The sequence below is a fragment of the Erithacus rubecula genome, assembly GCF_903797595.1.
Source record: "Erithacus rubecula genome assembly, chromosome: 5".
Classification (NCBI taxonomy): domain Eukaryota; kingdom Metazoa; phylum Chordata; class Aves; order Passeriformes; family Muscicapidae; genus Erithacus; species Erithacus rubecula.
The window spans coordinates 8,180,758-8,194,929 of record NC_136687.1 but is presented as its reverse complement, the minus strand read 5'-3'; the positions used below and the strand labels follow the sequence as shown (position 1 = coordinate 8,194,929).

The following is a 14,172-nucleotide window of genomic DNA, read 5'->3' as shown; positions in this document are numbered from 1 at the left end:
CAGTAATTTAAAACTGGCAAGCAGTCACAGCTCATCAGAGGCAAAGGTTGGAGCTGGGGTCAGCACAGTCACCTCACTTCAGTTACTGAACAGAGCTGTTAATGAGTCATAGGGCCCAAAGAGTGGGCACACAAACCTAGAGCAGAACAAAAATTAAAAGGCTGTTGCTGCCCCTGGACCCAACTTCCCCCTGAAATTGTCTGTGGCTGAGCAACAGCATAAGGGAAAACATGAGCAATAGTCTCTGCTCCTGTCAAGGCTCCTCAGGGCTTTCCCTGCTTTTTAAGACTTGGGACAGACTAGGGAGGTGTAAAGTCTGATTCCATTCTAGTTTCTGTGGTCTGCACCTCACATGCATCAATGTATGTACAATTCAGTTCATTGTTGCAGTTTTAATCCTCCAAAGACTGTTCATATAGTCAAAATAACAAGAGTGGATAGTGTTTGAGATATTAAAGGTTAAAAAATAACTTCAGTCTCCACTCCTGTGTTTCTGTAAATAGAAATTTAATTCAAAAGCCAATAAAAAAGGTATAAATGAGATATACTTACACTCCTTTACCCTGTGATGGTTAATAATGGAGTTTATAGGTTGCATGGAAGAGGCATCTGAAAAAGAAAGAACTAACACTTTTATACTGTGGTTGAATCTTCTGTTCCTTAATAGGTGTTCTATCTGATCCTTTTGTAATTTTTCCAATTAACAAGTTTTTAAACTACTCTGAGTAACAATTTGAAACACAAAAACATGAGCAAAAGAAGAGGAGAAAAGAACTGCATTTCTTAGGAAAATAAATCAGAACATTTCATATTTTATAGTCAGTCAAATTCTGCCCTGGAAAGAGCCTCAATGTAAGTAAACCTGTCAGTAACTTCATGTAGTGACTTTAAGTCAGTGACTTTTATTTATTATAAAGGGGGGTGGAAGGTGAGGGAAATAAATACATAAGGCATTCAGTGCAACAAAAATAACCAAGTCTTTCTTTAAGAAAAGCACATCCTACGTGTTGGTACAGCAGCTAAGATGGTATCATTCTACCAAGACAGATAAGGAACAGCACTGTAGCAGATTTATTGCTGCAAAAATTTCCCCTCTCCCCTCCCATGGGATCCTGATGAATGATAGATCTGGCAGTAGCAGGAGTATTTATATTCACCAGGTAGAGATCATTTATATTTTGTCAGGTGTAGTGCCATCTGCCTTTTCAGATCCTGTTTCTGCAGGTAGGGATGCCTGTGCTCAGGAGCTGGTGGGAGCAGGATCCTTGGCTGGGCTCCTGCTTGCTGAGTGTCCAGCTCTCCCTGTGGAGTTCTTCAAGCCAAGGTTAATGCAAATTAAGGTAAAAAGCAAGAGACAGAGAAACCACCTTAGCTTAGAACGTGCTGCCTCAACAACTGAGCATTTAACAGTAAGTAATACACAGGAAGTTCTAAAATATATTTTAAATATATTTTTTCATTCCACTGCATTTAATGACAATAGAAGAAATAAAGTAATTTAAGTCAATAAATAGAATAGATTACTGTTTTCAATACAAACAGTCCTACCTTTGTAATGGAGAGCTGTGTGCTTGCATTTTCTGTATGCATTATGTTATCTAACAAAGGGCTTCTAAATACCAGAACCAACATTTCCAAATACATCATACAGTTAACATGTATTTCAGTCCATTCACCTAGCACCTATTGGGAAGCAGGATATTAATCTACAGGAAAAAAAAAAAAAAACTGCATGGATTTCTTTTACTAGTATCTATAAGTATAAAATGGAAGCATTCATAAAATCTGACCAGTAGAGCCAAAATAAATTCATAAGTTTTCCCTCCACATTAAATATTTCAAGTTGAGCTGTATTTGATACAGCAACAATTGCAACCCAGTTGTTTTTATCAATAGCCCTTAAAGCACTTTCATATCCAAATGTTCAAGTATATTATCCCACCACTCAACAAAAGAGCACCCTCCTAAATCAGAAACAGTACACAGATATTAATGCTTAATATGTGAACTTGGTTCCTTCACTGATGCATTAATTTATCACAAAAGCTGTCCATTTTTATAAAACTAACCATATCAGTCTCAAAGATTGCCCCTCAATAATATCATAACTTAAACCTTCCAATTTCTATAGGCAAAACTGGGTGTTTAATCACTTAGAAAAAAGCCTCCTACTAAAATAAAACACTGTTTAATGTTCTACAGTTGTAATTTTCCAGGCCCTTTAAAAAGAGAAGGGAGCTACACTATTTTAAGAATAAACACACTGAAAATTGGAAACTCACATATTTACAAATTTACGATGTCTGGCATTGGATCCATTAGTCCAACCTCAGAATTCAAATTAGAAAAAACGTCTGAACCAAAACAATTAACTAAATGGTCCTTCAGTGGGGAAGGAGCCCATTGTCCAGTCATTTCAGATCTATGTTCTGGGTCTCATATTTACATTTGGGATGGTTATGTCTTGAACAATGTTTGCATTAGCCTCAGTTTACTGGTGTCACTAAACTCTTGCCACCAATCTTGTTTCAGGCCTTGCACAAACTGACCCTCATTTTTTGCAGAACTGCAAAACAAAGTTTTTATTTATGATTATGAATTCAGGACAAGAATACAATTTTCTAGAGGTATTCTTAGAAATTGTTTTCCTTCTCATTTTAATGCCATATGTACAAACAGCTGTACTAGAATTCTTGAAGAACAAAACAGCCAATGTAACCAAATAGTCGGAATTCCAAATCAAAGTGCTGCCACAGTATGTCTGGGATTAGAGAAGGAACAGGAGTGACCCTGTTTGGCCACATGAGCAAAACATGAATTTTCATCAGTTCCTTCCAGCCTAGGAACAGAGCAACTCACCCTGTTCAGGTCTGACCTCTTGCAGCAGACAGAGCAGGGTGCAGTTAGTTTGGGAGTGTTGCTGCTGGGCCAGCAGGTTTTCTGCTCAGTTTTCTGTCTCTTCCTGCAGTGCTCAGGGCAAGGCCCAGATGGACAGAGGGACAGGGTTCCCATCACAGTCCACACTGCAGATGTGGCCAGCTGCAGGCTGTAACTTGCACCTTGGCAATTCCCCAGCCAGAGCAACAACAGTGAGAGTGTCTAAGCTTGTTAAATGCTGCCACTGTAAAGGAGAGCTTGGCCAGAGGAAGACAAGCTGAAGAGTGACTTCAGAGCTCCAAACAGCACACCTGGGGCTGTCACTGCAGGAAAGGCATTCCCACTCCCCTATGGTCACTACTATCATGCATTCATCATAGAAAGCACAGAGACAGCAAATCCAAGATCAAGTCCTGGGCTTTCAGCAGACCTGATCCATCTCTCCAAACCCCCAGCCACTGCAGATGACACCAGTGCAGCTGAACACAGAATTAGGGGCACTCTCCTCTCAGCTCACGGTGCTCTTCTGCTTCACAGCACTTCCTGCTCTTTACACACACACATCTGGTGTGCCCTTCTGCCAGTGCTGGCAAAGGGCAGCTGCTGCTTTCTGGCTCTCTGCTGACACCTACCTACTGCATCAAATTCCCAGGAAGACACTTTCCTGTGCTCCAGTTTGTGTGCAGTACTGCTGGCTGTTGGCAGCAAAAGGACAAAGGCAGGCCATGGGGTACATGCTCCAAATGTGGCAGAGACATGGGGGAAGATAAACCTCAGTGATTCATTACATAATAAAACTCCAGTATCTAAAGACCAGCTTCCTTTCTGAACATCTAATCATCTCTATTTTCTGTATATGGACTATCCATAAATTGCCAGCTCAACCCACAGATGAGTAAAATTTAACTTATACAATAGCAGATGCTAGGGCTTTTTTATTTATTTATTTTTCTTTTTAAGGATTTCACAGCCATGTAATGTAGAGAAAAATTACTGTCATGCTAAATCTGCTTTCTGATCCACCCTCCCCACTGCATATTCCTCAAATAAGTTGACATGTATTATTTCAGTAAAATGGTGATGTTACATACGCCTCTGTGTACACACTGGGATAATAAATTTCAATTATTTCTAGATGCTCTGATGCAGGCAAACGTTTGAAAGTATGTAAGTTCTGAAGTTCACTCACCCTCAAGTTTTTGCAAAATTCAAAGTTCACGTCAGCTGTACTTTCCTAAAGCTGCTCACTATCTTACAAAGCTATTCCTCATATAAGAATCCAGGCAAAGATTACATGTATTTTCCTGTCACTTATATCCCAACCCATCAGAGAAAATTGATAACTGATTTATCAATAACCAACTGATATCACTCACAGTGAGGCTACTCTGAATCCTGTCATCTTTGGGGTGGGATAGCATGGGATGGAACAGAATGGAGAGAGGAGAGGGAGAGGGAGAGGGAGAGGGAGAGGGAGAGGGAGAGGGAGAGGGAGAGGGAGAGGGAGAGGGAGAGGAGAATATTGTTTGTGTGATTGGTCAACTGAGAGCTCAAGACCTTCCCAAAGAAAAGGTGACATAAAAATGTAACAGCATTGTCATCTTAAAAACAGCCCATAATTTTAACAGTAACTCATAAAATACTGTGTCTTCCTCCCATGGTTATTTTAGCATATATCTTATTCCAGACAAACTAGAAGAGAAACCAAGGGCTGCATGTTTCAGCATCTCACAAAAAATGTAATCACTCCTAATTCAAATTCAAATATAGTTTTCCAAGCTACACTAATTAACACTGTTTTATTTACAGCAGAGAAGAAAAATGAGGATTTTTTTCCAAGCTGTTTGCTAAAAACATCTCTCAGGGCAGATTTTCACAAACATTTACATGCCTAAAGACACCTACTGGCATTTTCCACAATTAGGTGCCGGAGTGCTATTAAAACCCAGACAACAATTTGCCTTGTTGGGAAATTAAATCCCTCCAAACTCCAGCCCTGCATCCTGCAGCATGTTACCTTGGAGAAGATTCCATCACCCAAATATTTGCATATAAAACTGTTCCATAGCAGCTTATGAACAGTGCCATAAGCGCCACTGAGGCAGCAGTTACATTTGGCAGTAGATCTGTCAGGAAGAGGCACATACACAGCACACCAATGCTTATGCCCAACACTGCACTTGCTGACAACTTTTTATTGTCACCAAGAGCACTTCTGCTGTGTTAAAGCTCTTCAAGAGCACCTTACAGAGGTACCACATCACACTGTTTTGTTCTTCTGGTAATTAACACTTTGTGCTCCTGGTAAAAACAGGAGGAGATCTAACTCTGATGGAATGCTAAATTAAAAATGAGCAAATCCTTCTTATTATCATCAGAAGTTACAAGTTGCATTTGTTTCCAAAAGTGTGGGAGATACTTTTTTTTTTTTTTTTTTTTTTTTTAGAGCTCTGAATCTGGACTCACAAACTGTATTTCAGATCACTCACACACGTTTTATGCAAGGTGTGTGAACAAGCACAAGCCTGCTCACAGGACTATGGTTTAATTTCCATGGCCCCCAGCTCACCAGTGGAAGTTGAAGGCACATGATTTTATTCATTTAGAAATAAAGGTTTCCATTTCTGTGAGGTCCACTTGTTCAAATGGGAAAGCCCTAGTTTCTTCAACAGAAATGTCAAGCCTGTAACTTGACAGGGACCTACAACCTGCAAAACAACAACCAACCAGCTTTTAACAGATGCAACAGATTGGCTTGGCCTCCTGCTTCAGCTCCTAACATAACTTAATGCATGAGAATATAAAGTGAATTTAAAAACTAAGTGAAAGTCACCTGTTTGATTTGTCCTATTCAAGTGAAGTAAAAATAATTTAAAAGAAACAGAAATTACTATGACATACACAAATACATGTGCACAGAGAACCACGTGCATGCAGATTCACAGCCCTGCTCAACCTGAAAAATACACTTTTTAAAATTGTGATTCCTCTGTGAGGTCAGCAGCAATCTGATAACCTTTCCTATTGTGTCAAATCCTTACCCATGCTACAAGTCCCACATTTAATGCAAGCAACATTCAGAAGTGCAGCTTTGTAGAGACCTTGGGTAATATATTTTCCTGGTAAACAGATTTTTGCAATAGAAATATTGCAGTTTCATTATATATTGTCATGGAAAACACTGCATTTCCGTGCATCAGTCAAGCTGTGCTCATCCTAAGTATTGAATAGTCACAAACCAAGAGATTTCACCTTGCAAATCCTCCAGTGGAGGATCCTTGACTGAAGAGCAGTCAGACAAACCTGGCCCCAGGAAGCCCAGGCCATTCCAGATGTACTGGAATTTAAAAAGCAGATCACCACTGTCCATATGTTGAAGAAAAATCTTTTCAGCTTAGAATCTCATTTACAATATCTCTTCTCCCTTCAGAAATATACTAAGTGAGTGGATCAACAGAAAATACATCTGAACACACAACAGATTAGAATGGGAATTGTCAACTCTCAAAGACTTTTTTTTATTTGAGAGACTTCAGATATTTTACATTACTATTGAGGCTACATTCAAATAAATTTATAGGTTAAAGTCTGCCTCAAAAACAAAACCCCACCTCTCATTTTAAGCCACCTAGTGAAACCCTCACTGGCACAAAACCTCCACCTACCAACATAAATTATAATGCATATCTAGAAAACAGAATTTGGCTGTAATATTGGTACTTAAAAGGACACAATTGAAAAATCATACAACTCAAGATATCAAGATATCACTCCCAGTAGCTTGTGGAATCCAAAGCTGATATGTTATCAGAAAAAAAAAAAAAATTGTTTTCTTCATAAGTACATTCCTTTGTTAGTCTAGTGTCCCTGACATACATTTTATACAATAGTTTATTTAAATAACATTTTATATGAGGACAAGAAAAAGAACAGAAGAATTACATAGACAAAATAATATGGGAAACTAAGTTTTGAATCATAAAATCTCACCGTACAAAAGCAAGAGATGGCAGATTGTGGTTAAGTCTATTTTACAAGATGAAATCCTGTCATGCCTCAATTCTGTGGGCATCAATTCCAGAGACATCATCTTACACAGAAATGGTTTTATGCTACTTAGGGACAGCAGAGAATTATTCAATAAAGCTTTAGATTTAAGGTGGATTCTGGCTTTATATTTGGAATAGTTTTTGTGACATAAAGGACTCAATTTTGAAAATTGAGTTAAAACCAAATACTTTGGTTTTAAAATATGCTGTGTGAAAAAACTGAGACCTGATTTTCAAAGTCATACATATGTTCAACTTCAGGAAAATAGCTAAGAATTACAGGTACCCAGCAACTAAAAAAGTCATGGTTTGACCTAGGCTTTTTCAGAACAGAAGCACCCAAATGCCCCTTCACATTACTGTGGTTTATAGAATAATTAAATAACTTTCTTGTTTGCATGCACATGTGTATCCCTGACACTACAGCTTTTACATCTGAGCAACTTTAGCCAAATATGCAGGACTTGGTGAGGTATAAAACTGAATTATCCATAGGTAGAGTTGAGTATGTCCATAAATAAGCACATAAATTGAAAAAAACCTGTACCTGCAAAAAGAGCAGAATTTTCTTGCTTTTGTAAGAGTCATTAATATATTAATAGATGTTTTATGTATTTTATACATTCATATATATACATATATTTTATCAGTAATGTGTGCTTACATACAGACATATGCAAACATATGTGTACACTTACCATACACTCTCACATTCCCTTATCTACACACATTCAAGTTCTTTATTTCCAAAGAACACCATGTAATAAACACTGAAATTGGTTCCAGGTTCGCCACAATTTTAGAATTATAGAAAAAGTTAACTTACATCCGTCATAGCACATGACAAAAAATCTGGACTTTACAACCAAATTCAAACAAAAGGAAAGACCAAACACACCCCTCATGGTACCAGCTTTCCAAGTAGGAATCAAGACATCGGAATGAATCTGGCAGAACCGCAAGGAGCCCTGGCAGAGTTTTGCGCGAGCGGTTTCTTTACGATGAGCGTGAATCTTTTGGAAGGTGAGTGGGTGTGGGTTTGGGGTGAGCACAGCTCTCTCCTGGCAGTCACTGCTGGGCTCCTCTCCTCCTCTGCTCCAGCTGCTGCAGGCGCTGCTGGCGGCCCTGGGCGTGCTGCGTGCCCACCTTGTGCGCCGTCTCGGTGGCCGCAATGTCAATCTGGGCATAGCGGGACGAGCCACCCCCTGCAACAGCACACACAGCCCTGTCAAACCACACAGCCTGGCTGTGGAGCCAGGGAGTTGGGGGATTCTTAAGAGAGAAATCAGAGGGCAGGGATTGAATTATGGGGATGGATTGAAGTACACTAAGCCACTCACAAATAAGGTAGAGGTGTAAGTTTAAGTTTTAGGATAAGTACGTCAGTAAGTTTTAGTATGAGCTCTAATGCTTTTAGTAAGTAAAAGGTTTAGATACCAAAGTAGAAGTGGAGTTCTAGTGAAGGTTGAAAAACATGCTGATGTTTTCAGTAGAGGCTCCAGAACTGTAACTGTGGAAGTACTTAGACATAATAGAGCTACAGTAAGAATATTGCTTACATTTTCCAGATAGAACAATATAGGTCATATGGTAGTCTATATGTAACCTGGAGTGTTAAGAAACTAGAATTCTAACAGGTTAAGGAGTGGTGGTCTGAGTTGGTGTCTTAGCTTGTTGGGAAGATTCTATATAGAGAGTTTGTACTGGGGAGAGTTAGTGCTTTTTGCCAATTGCCTTTTGCCATCAGTTTTCTGCTTGCCTTTTGAGACTGATGTGCTCCTGCAATAAATAACCTTTTAGCAACTATTAGCTGCTTCGTTAATTTAACCAAACAAAGTTGGTGCCTACAGCACCCAAGGGTCTTAACCTCACAACTTTCTCCACAGATATCCTGGGTTATGTTTGTCTTAGAGAAAGCTGTATAAAGGGAGCAAGGGGAAAACCACCTTGAAAGGTTTGTTATCTTCATATTCTAGTTGTCTGGATTTCCTCAAACAAGCAAATGATTCACTTGCATTTCTGACTTTATCACTTAAATTTGGAAGCCTTCTCCAAGGCCTCAGGTCAAAAGCAGTGTTGTCCAGGGGGTCAGTGCCAGAAAGCACAGAAAGCTCAAAAATTCGAGATTTCTGGGATCCAACACCAGTCAGTGGCAAAGTTGGCCTTGGCTCTCCCACTTCTGGGAGGCTTCCTCACCAGGCTATGAATCAGGAAAAGAACACGTGGTATTTGAACAGAAAACACTTGTGGCAGCTGGCACTGTTCTTTGTCTGGATTATGCACCTTGTGAATGTTTACCAGAACAAGCACCTTCAGCCTCACGCAGAATGATACTTCAGCTCATTTCTCTTGGCAGTGGGGGAGGCAGAAACTGCTTAGTCTGTTAAGCAGTAAAATACTTCTCTAAGGCTAGGAAAACTTAAATATGAAAAAAATAAAATATTTATGGCCATTACAGGCACCTTTAAAGTTACGTAGTTTGAGACTGGAAGGGTAGTTGACATTTAGGAAAATTTATAGCATTTAACTCTTCATTTTTAATGCCTTGGTTCAATGTCTTTAAATCAGGAGAAAATATTGCTTTTACTTTTTAATATGATGTTGTAGAAAGAACTACATTAAGGCCTGGGAGAAGCTTAGAATTACATGATGAAAACCATAAAAACATTAAAAAAGCAACAGGAAAAGTGCTAGCATTTCAAAGTTAATGAAATTGCTGAAATTAGAAATATAAAAATTAAAATCTTTATAGCTTAGAAGTATACATGAAAAACCCATCAATATCAAATGCAAGCAATTAAATGCAAGATTCTGATGAGGGGCTTGCTGTAGCAAGGACTGCATCTCTAAATCACAATACATGGCAGATCTATTGCATCTTTATGTGCTAATTGCCCAAGGTAAGCATTAGAAGTAAAATATCCAATCCAAACAAAATCATTTAAAAAAAACCCAAAAACCAACAAACAAAAAAATAAAAAATGAAATCATTTCCATTATGTCTGCAGCACTTTCACATGCCCTCATGGAGAGCAGATAGAAGAACACTGTGTTCTGTTCTAATCATTTTCTGCATGGCTGCAGAGCCAGTGTCTTCAGGAGCAAGCCCTGTACACCCACACCCACAGCCCTGTTTCTGAAGCCAAGAAAGAAAAATGAGCTAAGTGTAGTCTTAATATGCATTGAAAATCTTGAGAACACAAGCAAATTACTGTCTTTTAAACTCTAGAGTTTGAAATGTTCACTTTAGAAGGAGTGCACATACAATCATCTGTCAAAGGGATGCAACATGTTATAGAACTTCATTACTCAAAAATCTTTTCCAAGAAGAGATGCCAATTAAAAAATCTGTCTCAGAAACATAACAGGGTTCAACTCCTCTGTTAGCAGAAAGCTTTAGGCAGATCATGAAATCATTAAGGTTGGAAAAGACCTCCAAATCATGGAGTTCAAGCTTTGACCAAGCACCATCAGCCAAGCCACAGCACTGAGTGCCATATCAGTCATTCCTTGAACAGTTCCAGGAATGATGACTCCATCACTTCCCTGGAAGCCTGTTCCAATGCCTGACCATCCTGTCAGTGAGAAAATTCTTCCTGATGTCCAACCTGAACCTCCCCTTGGGCAGCTTGAGGCCATGTCCTCTCCTGTCACTGAGACCCCCGTGTAGCCACATCCTCCTTTCAGGGAGTTGTAACAGTGATAAAGTTCCCCCTGAGCCTGGGGCTGAACACCCCCAACTCCCTCATCTGCTCCCTGTATGAAACCAGGATCCCACACACCCCATGCATTGTGCATTTTCTTTGCTGTTTAAAAGTATCATAGGCTTCCTTACCTCTTATGCTTGTGCTAGATTCTTGAAGCTCCAGTTCCATGTAGTGGAGCTGTTTTTTGGAAGTAGGGCTGACAGGAATATTAACATAGGTGGCTGTCTCACTGTGAGGTCGATCTGGTGTGGGGACATCAGCTGAATAACCCACTGCCCCTTCTGAAATAAGCAACAGGTTACAACAGGCACTGTTTGCAATGATCCAGCTCACACAGACACACTGAGAGCAAACACTGAGCAGCAGTAACTCTGCTTGCCAAACTAGACATTCCTCAGTGGTAAATGGGATATGAGAAAAATACTGCTTCTACTTGAAATATCCTGAAAATAAATAAATAAATATCAAGTCAGGATCTATGCAGAAGGCCACAGAACACAGACAGGGATCTTGCTGTGCTGTGGCAGAAGGCAAACACTCTGCAGATAGTTTCAGCATCACTAGCTCACAAGGCTTCCTGCTCTACATTAGGATAGTAAAGCTTCATATGAAGTACTTTGTTCTAGGAAGTTGTGAACTACTATATCATCTGCAAGACAGAAAGCAAAATTAGTAGAGGTTCTTAAAGCATGTCCCAAAAACAGGGACTGAAGAAATGTTCCAAGCAAAGGGAGAGCAAACTTGAGGAGACATGGACAGCTTCCCTGTGCAGGACTGAAAAAGATAGGAATGATGCTGAGTAAAGACAACAAAGTATTAAAGGACTTTCATTGCAGAAAAATAATAGTGGGAAAATCCTTCTAAATAGTAAAGATGACAAGAACTTTAGAGCAAATCCCACAGAGCTTTCTAGAAATTTCTAAAAAGAGACAGACTAACACCTAGTAGGGAACAGTTCCTATGAAGCAATTTTTACTTAAAAGCAACTTTGTTGGTCTACTGGTTTAATTCTTAAGACCTTATCTAGCCCTGCTTTCAATTATTTTAATCTTGTCTGCCAGCTCAGTCCAGCTGGAGTCCTTAGCCTTAAAGACTTTCTACTTCTAAGTCAGTTTGAGACAGAGGAGTGCAGAGGGAAAACAATACCACTGTGAGGTTCTCCTTTTTCATGAAGTTCTCCTCTTAAACCCTTCCTAGTTCCCACAAAGAACTCATATCAAATCTGTTTTTGTCCAAGCTGCTGCTTTACCTTTCTGCCCATGTAGACACTATGGAGATGTGAATGGAGAGGCAGTAGGATATCAAGGCATTTTAGAGCATAGGGAAAAATGACTTCTTATATCCAGAGAACAGCAACAGTGAATAACCATTAAGGGAAACTTTTTCATCTTCTTGGAAATATTATATTATTATAATAATATAAATAATTATAAATTATCACATTAGTATAATAGCAGAGAAAACTTATACAATGTTAGGCAACAGTATAGGTATATTTCAGGGTAATGGAATCTCCCCAGGCTTAAGCTGTTTAAATCAAAGGAGTCTACTATACAGTCCAAAAACTGAAAAGACTGGAAATTTGGTCAATTTCCTCACAGATTTTCTTTAAAAAAACATGGAAAATCCAAAAAGTATAGAAATATTTTTCTATCAGTCAGACTTCAAGTTGTGGTTGCAGAGCAAGATGTCAGAAACAAAATGACAAAATTAATTCAGAACCAAACGCAGAAAGAATTTTTTATATTGTCATCAAACATCATTCTCAAAAATTGTTTTCAATTATTGTGTCCAAAGTATTGCAAAGGAATTTGGCCTGATTGAGCAAGAAGTGACTCAGAAAAATCACAGCATTGAAAACCTGCAGAAGTTGCAAGCAAGTGACAATATTAAGAACAGAGTCACGAATAGTCATGAAGGAAAAGATGATTTTTGAAGCCTTTCAGTATGCTGCTAACGTGATGTAACAGAAGTGTTAAGTGAAGCATCCTCTGTGGGAGCCCAGGGCGTACCCCTGGCCTCCTTGGGGGTCTCAAAACCCCCCTGGCAAGGGTCTCAAAGACCTCTGAGTGAGACCCTGGTGTCACAGGTGCTGAATTCTAACCCCTGGGGGAAGTTGTCAGCACAAGGAGAATGGAAACAAGCTACCAAAATTAGTAAAGTATAAATTAGACTTTTAGAACTTAGATAAATAGACTTTTGGGAATGTTTATGAAAAGGGACACATGGCCAAGATGGAGAATTTAGGGGGTGGACACCTTTTCCTCCTTCTTCTCCATGTCATCCTTGTTGGGTGACACGTTGGCACTCTTGGATTGGATGGGGTCAGGGCTGAACCATTTAATAAAATTGTATTGTATTGGGAAAATTTTGTAAACATGTTATACGTAGTACAAACTATATAAGATAAGCCCTGCCTTCACCAGGCAGATTCCACCATGGATGCCAGGCTGAGCAGACCCTGCTGGCCAGGCAAAAAGTGCCTGAGATAAGAAATAATAAACAATCCTTGGAAAAAGAGAAAACTGTCTCCAGCAATCTCTCTTCAGTTGTTTCAGAAAAAACCAGGGTTTGAACCAACTTCGTGTCCCTCTGGGCAAGGGGCAAAGGAGAAACCCCAGACTGAGACAATCCTCAAAGTTAGCTAGCATGAAAACTAGCAAAAACTAGTTTTAGAACTGAACAGTTAACAGGTTTAAGGAAGATGGACATCATACCTGTTGCAAAGAAGCCAGGTGACTTTCCTGAGAGTTGAAAAACTACACATGGAGAATTGGTAGAGGTTTGTGCAAGAAAAGCAAAAGAAACACACAGGGGAAAAAACCCAAAAGCCGGCAACAGTTGAATATTCTTCTCAAAGGAGGAAGTAGAAGAATAAAAAAAACAAAACAGTTGGGCAAACTGGAATGGAAGGAAAGGAAAAGCCTTCTGTTCAGTCAGTGCTGTCTCAATAGAAACTGTGCTTTCTTTGCAAACATAGGAATACTTGGTTTTCATTTTCCCTTTAAAAAAATCCCAAACAAACAGGGAATAAAAAACCTTATTAGGCACTGAAAACTGGCTTTTATTTTTTTTTTTTTTTGAAGAGATGAGTTTGTGTAAAAAGCACAAAACAGTGAAATGTTCCTATTAATGAAAGTGTGGTGCACATGGACAGCCCTTTCAGCAGCCCCTTGTGGGTGCAGGGACAGGAGGTGCTTCAAGAGGGGTCAGAGGGCCAGGATTTGAGAACACTGGGAAGGGAACATTTGAGAGAAAACCAGACCCCAATACATGGCTACAAGATTCTGAAAGAATGGGTAGAATATCATGATTGCTTGAAGAGAAAGGGGGAAACTGTAGGAAACCAAAAAGATACTCAAGCAAGTAATGGGAGAAGAGTGAAAATTCAATGGTCTCAACTGAGGGGAAAAGAAAGGAAAAGACTATAATTGGGGAGGGAAGAAGAAAGTTATATTTGAAACTGGTGTTGCAGTCTTTCAGCAAGTTTTAGTTATTAATATTTTCTACCCAATATAGGCACTGTTCTCAGAAATGAA

General features: G+C 39.3%; 1 protein-coding gene across 2 annotated transcripts in view; it reads right to left on the bottom strand.

Annotated features, from left to right (window-relative positions):
* Positions 1-6,361: 6,361 nt before the first annotated feature.
* DOK7 (docking protein 7) overlaps positions 6,362-14,172 on the bottom strand; it is a gene marked incomplete at its 3' end in the record, with an annotated part of 59,629 nt that continues 51,818 nt past the window's right edge. Inside the window, exons 11-12 of one of the 2 annotated variants that reach the window (XM_079305848.1) lie at positions 10,762-10,914; positions 6,362-8,131 (exon numbers count right to left, since the gene is read on the bottom strand). In XM_079305848.1, the coding sequence (XP_079161974.1) occupies positions 7,995-8,131; positions 10,762-10,914 (290 nt within the window). The remainder of the gene's footprint in view (positions 8,132-10,761; positions 10,915-14,172) is intronic. The other variant, XM_079305847.1, reaches the window with a different exon arrangement.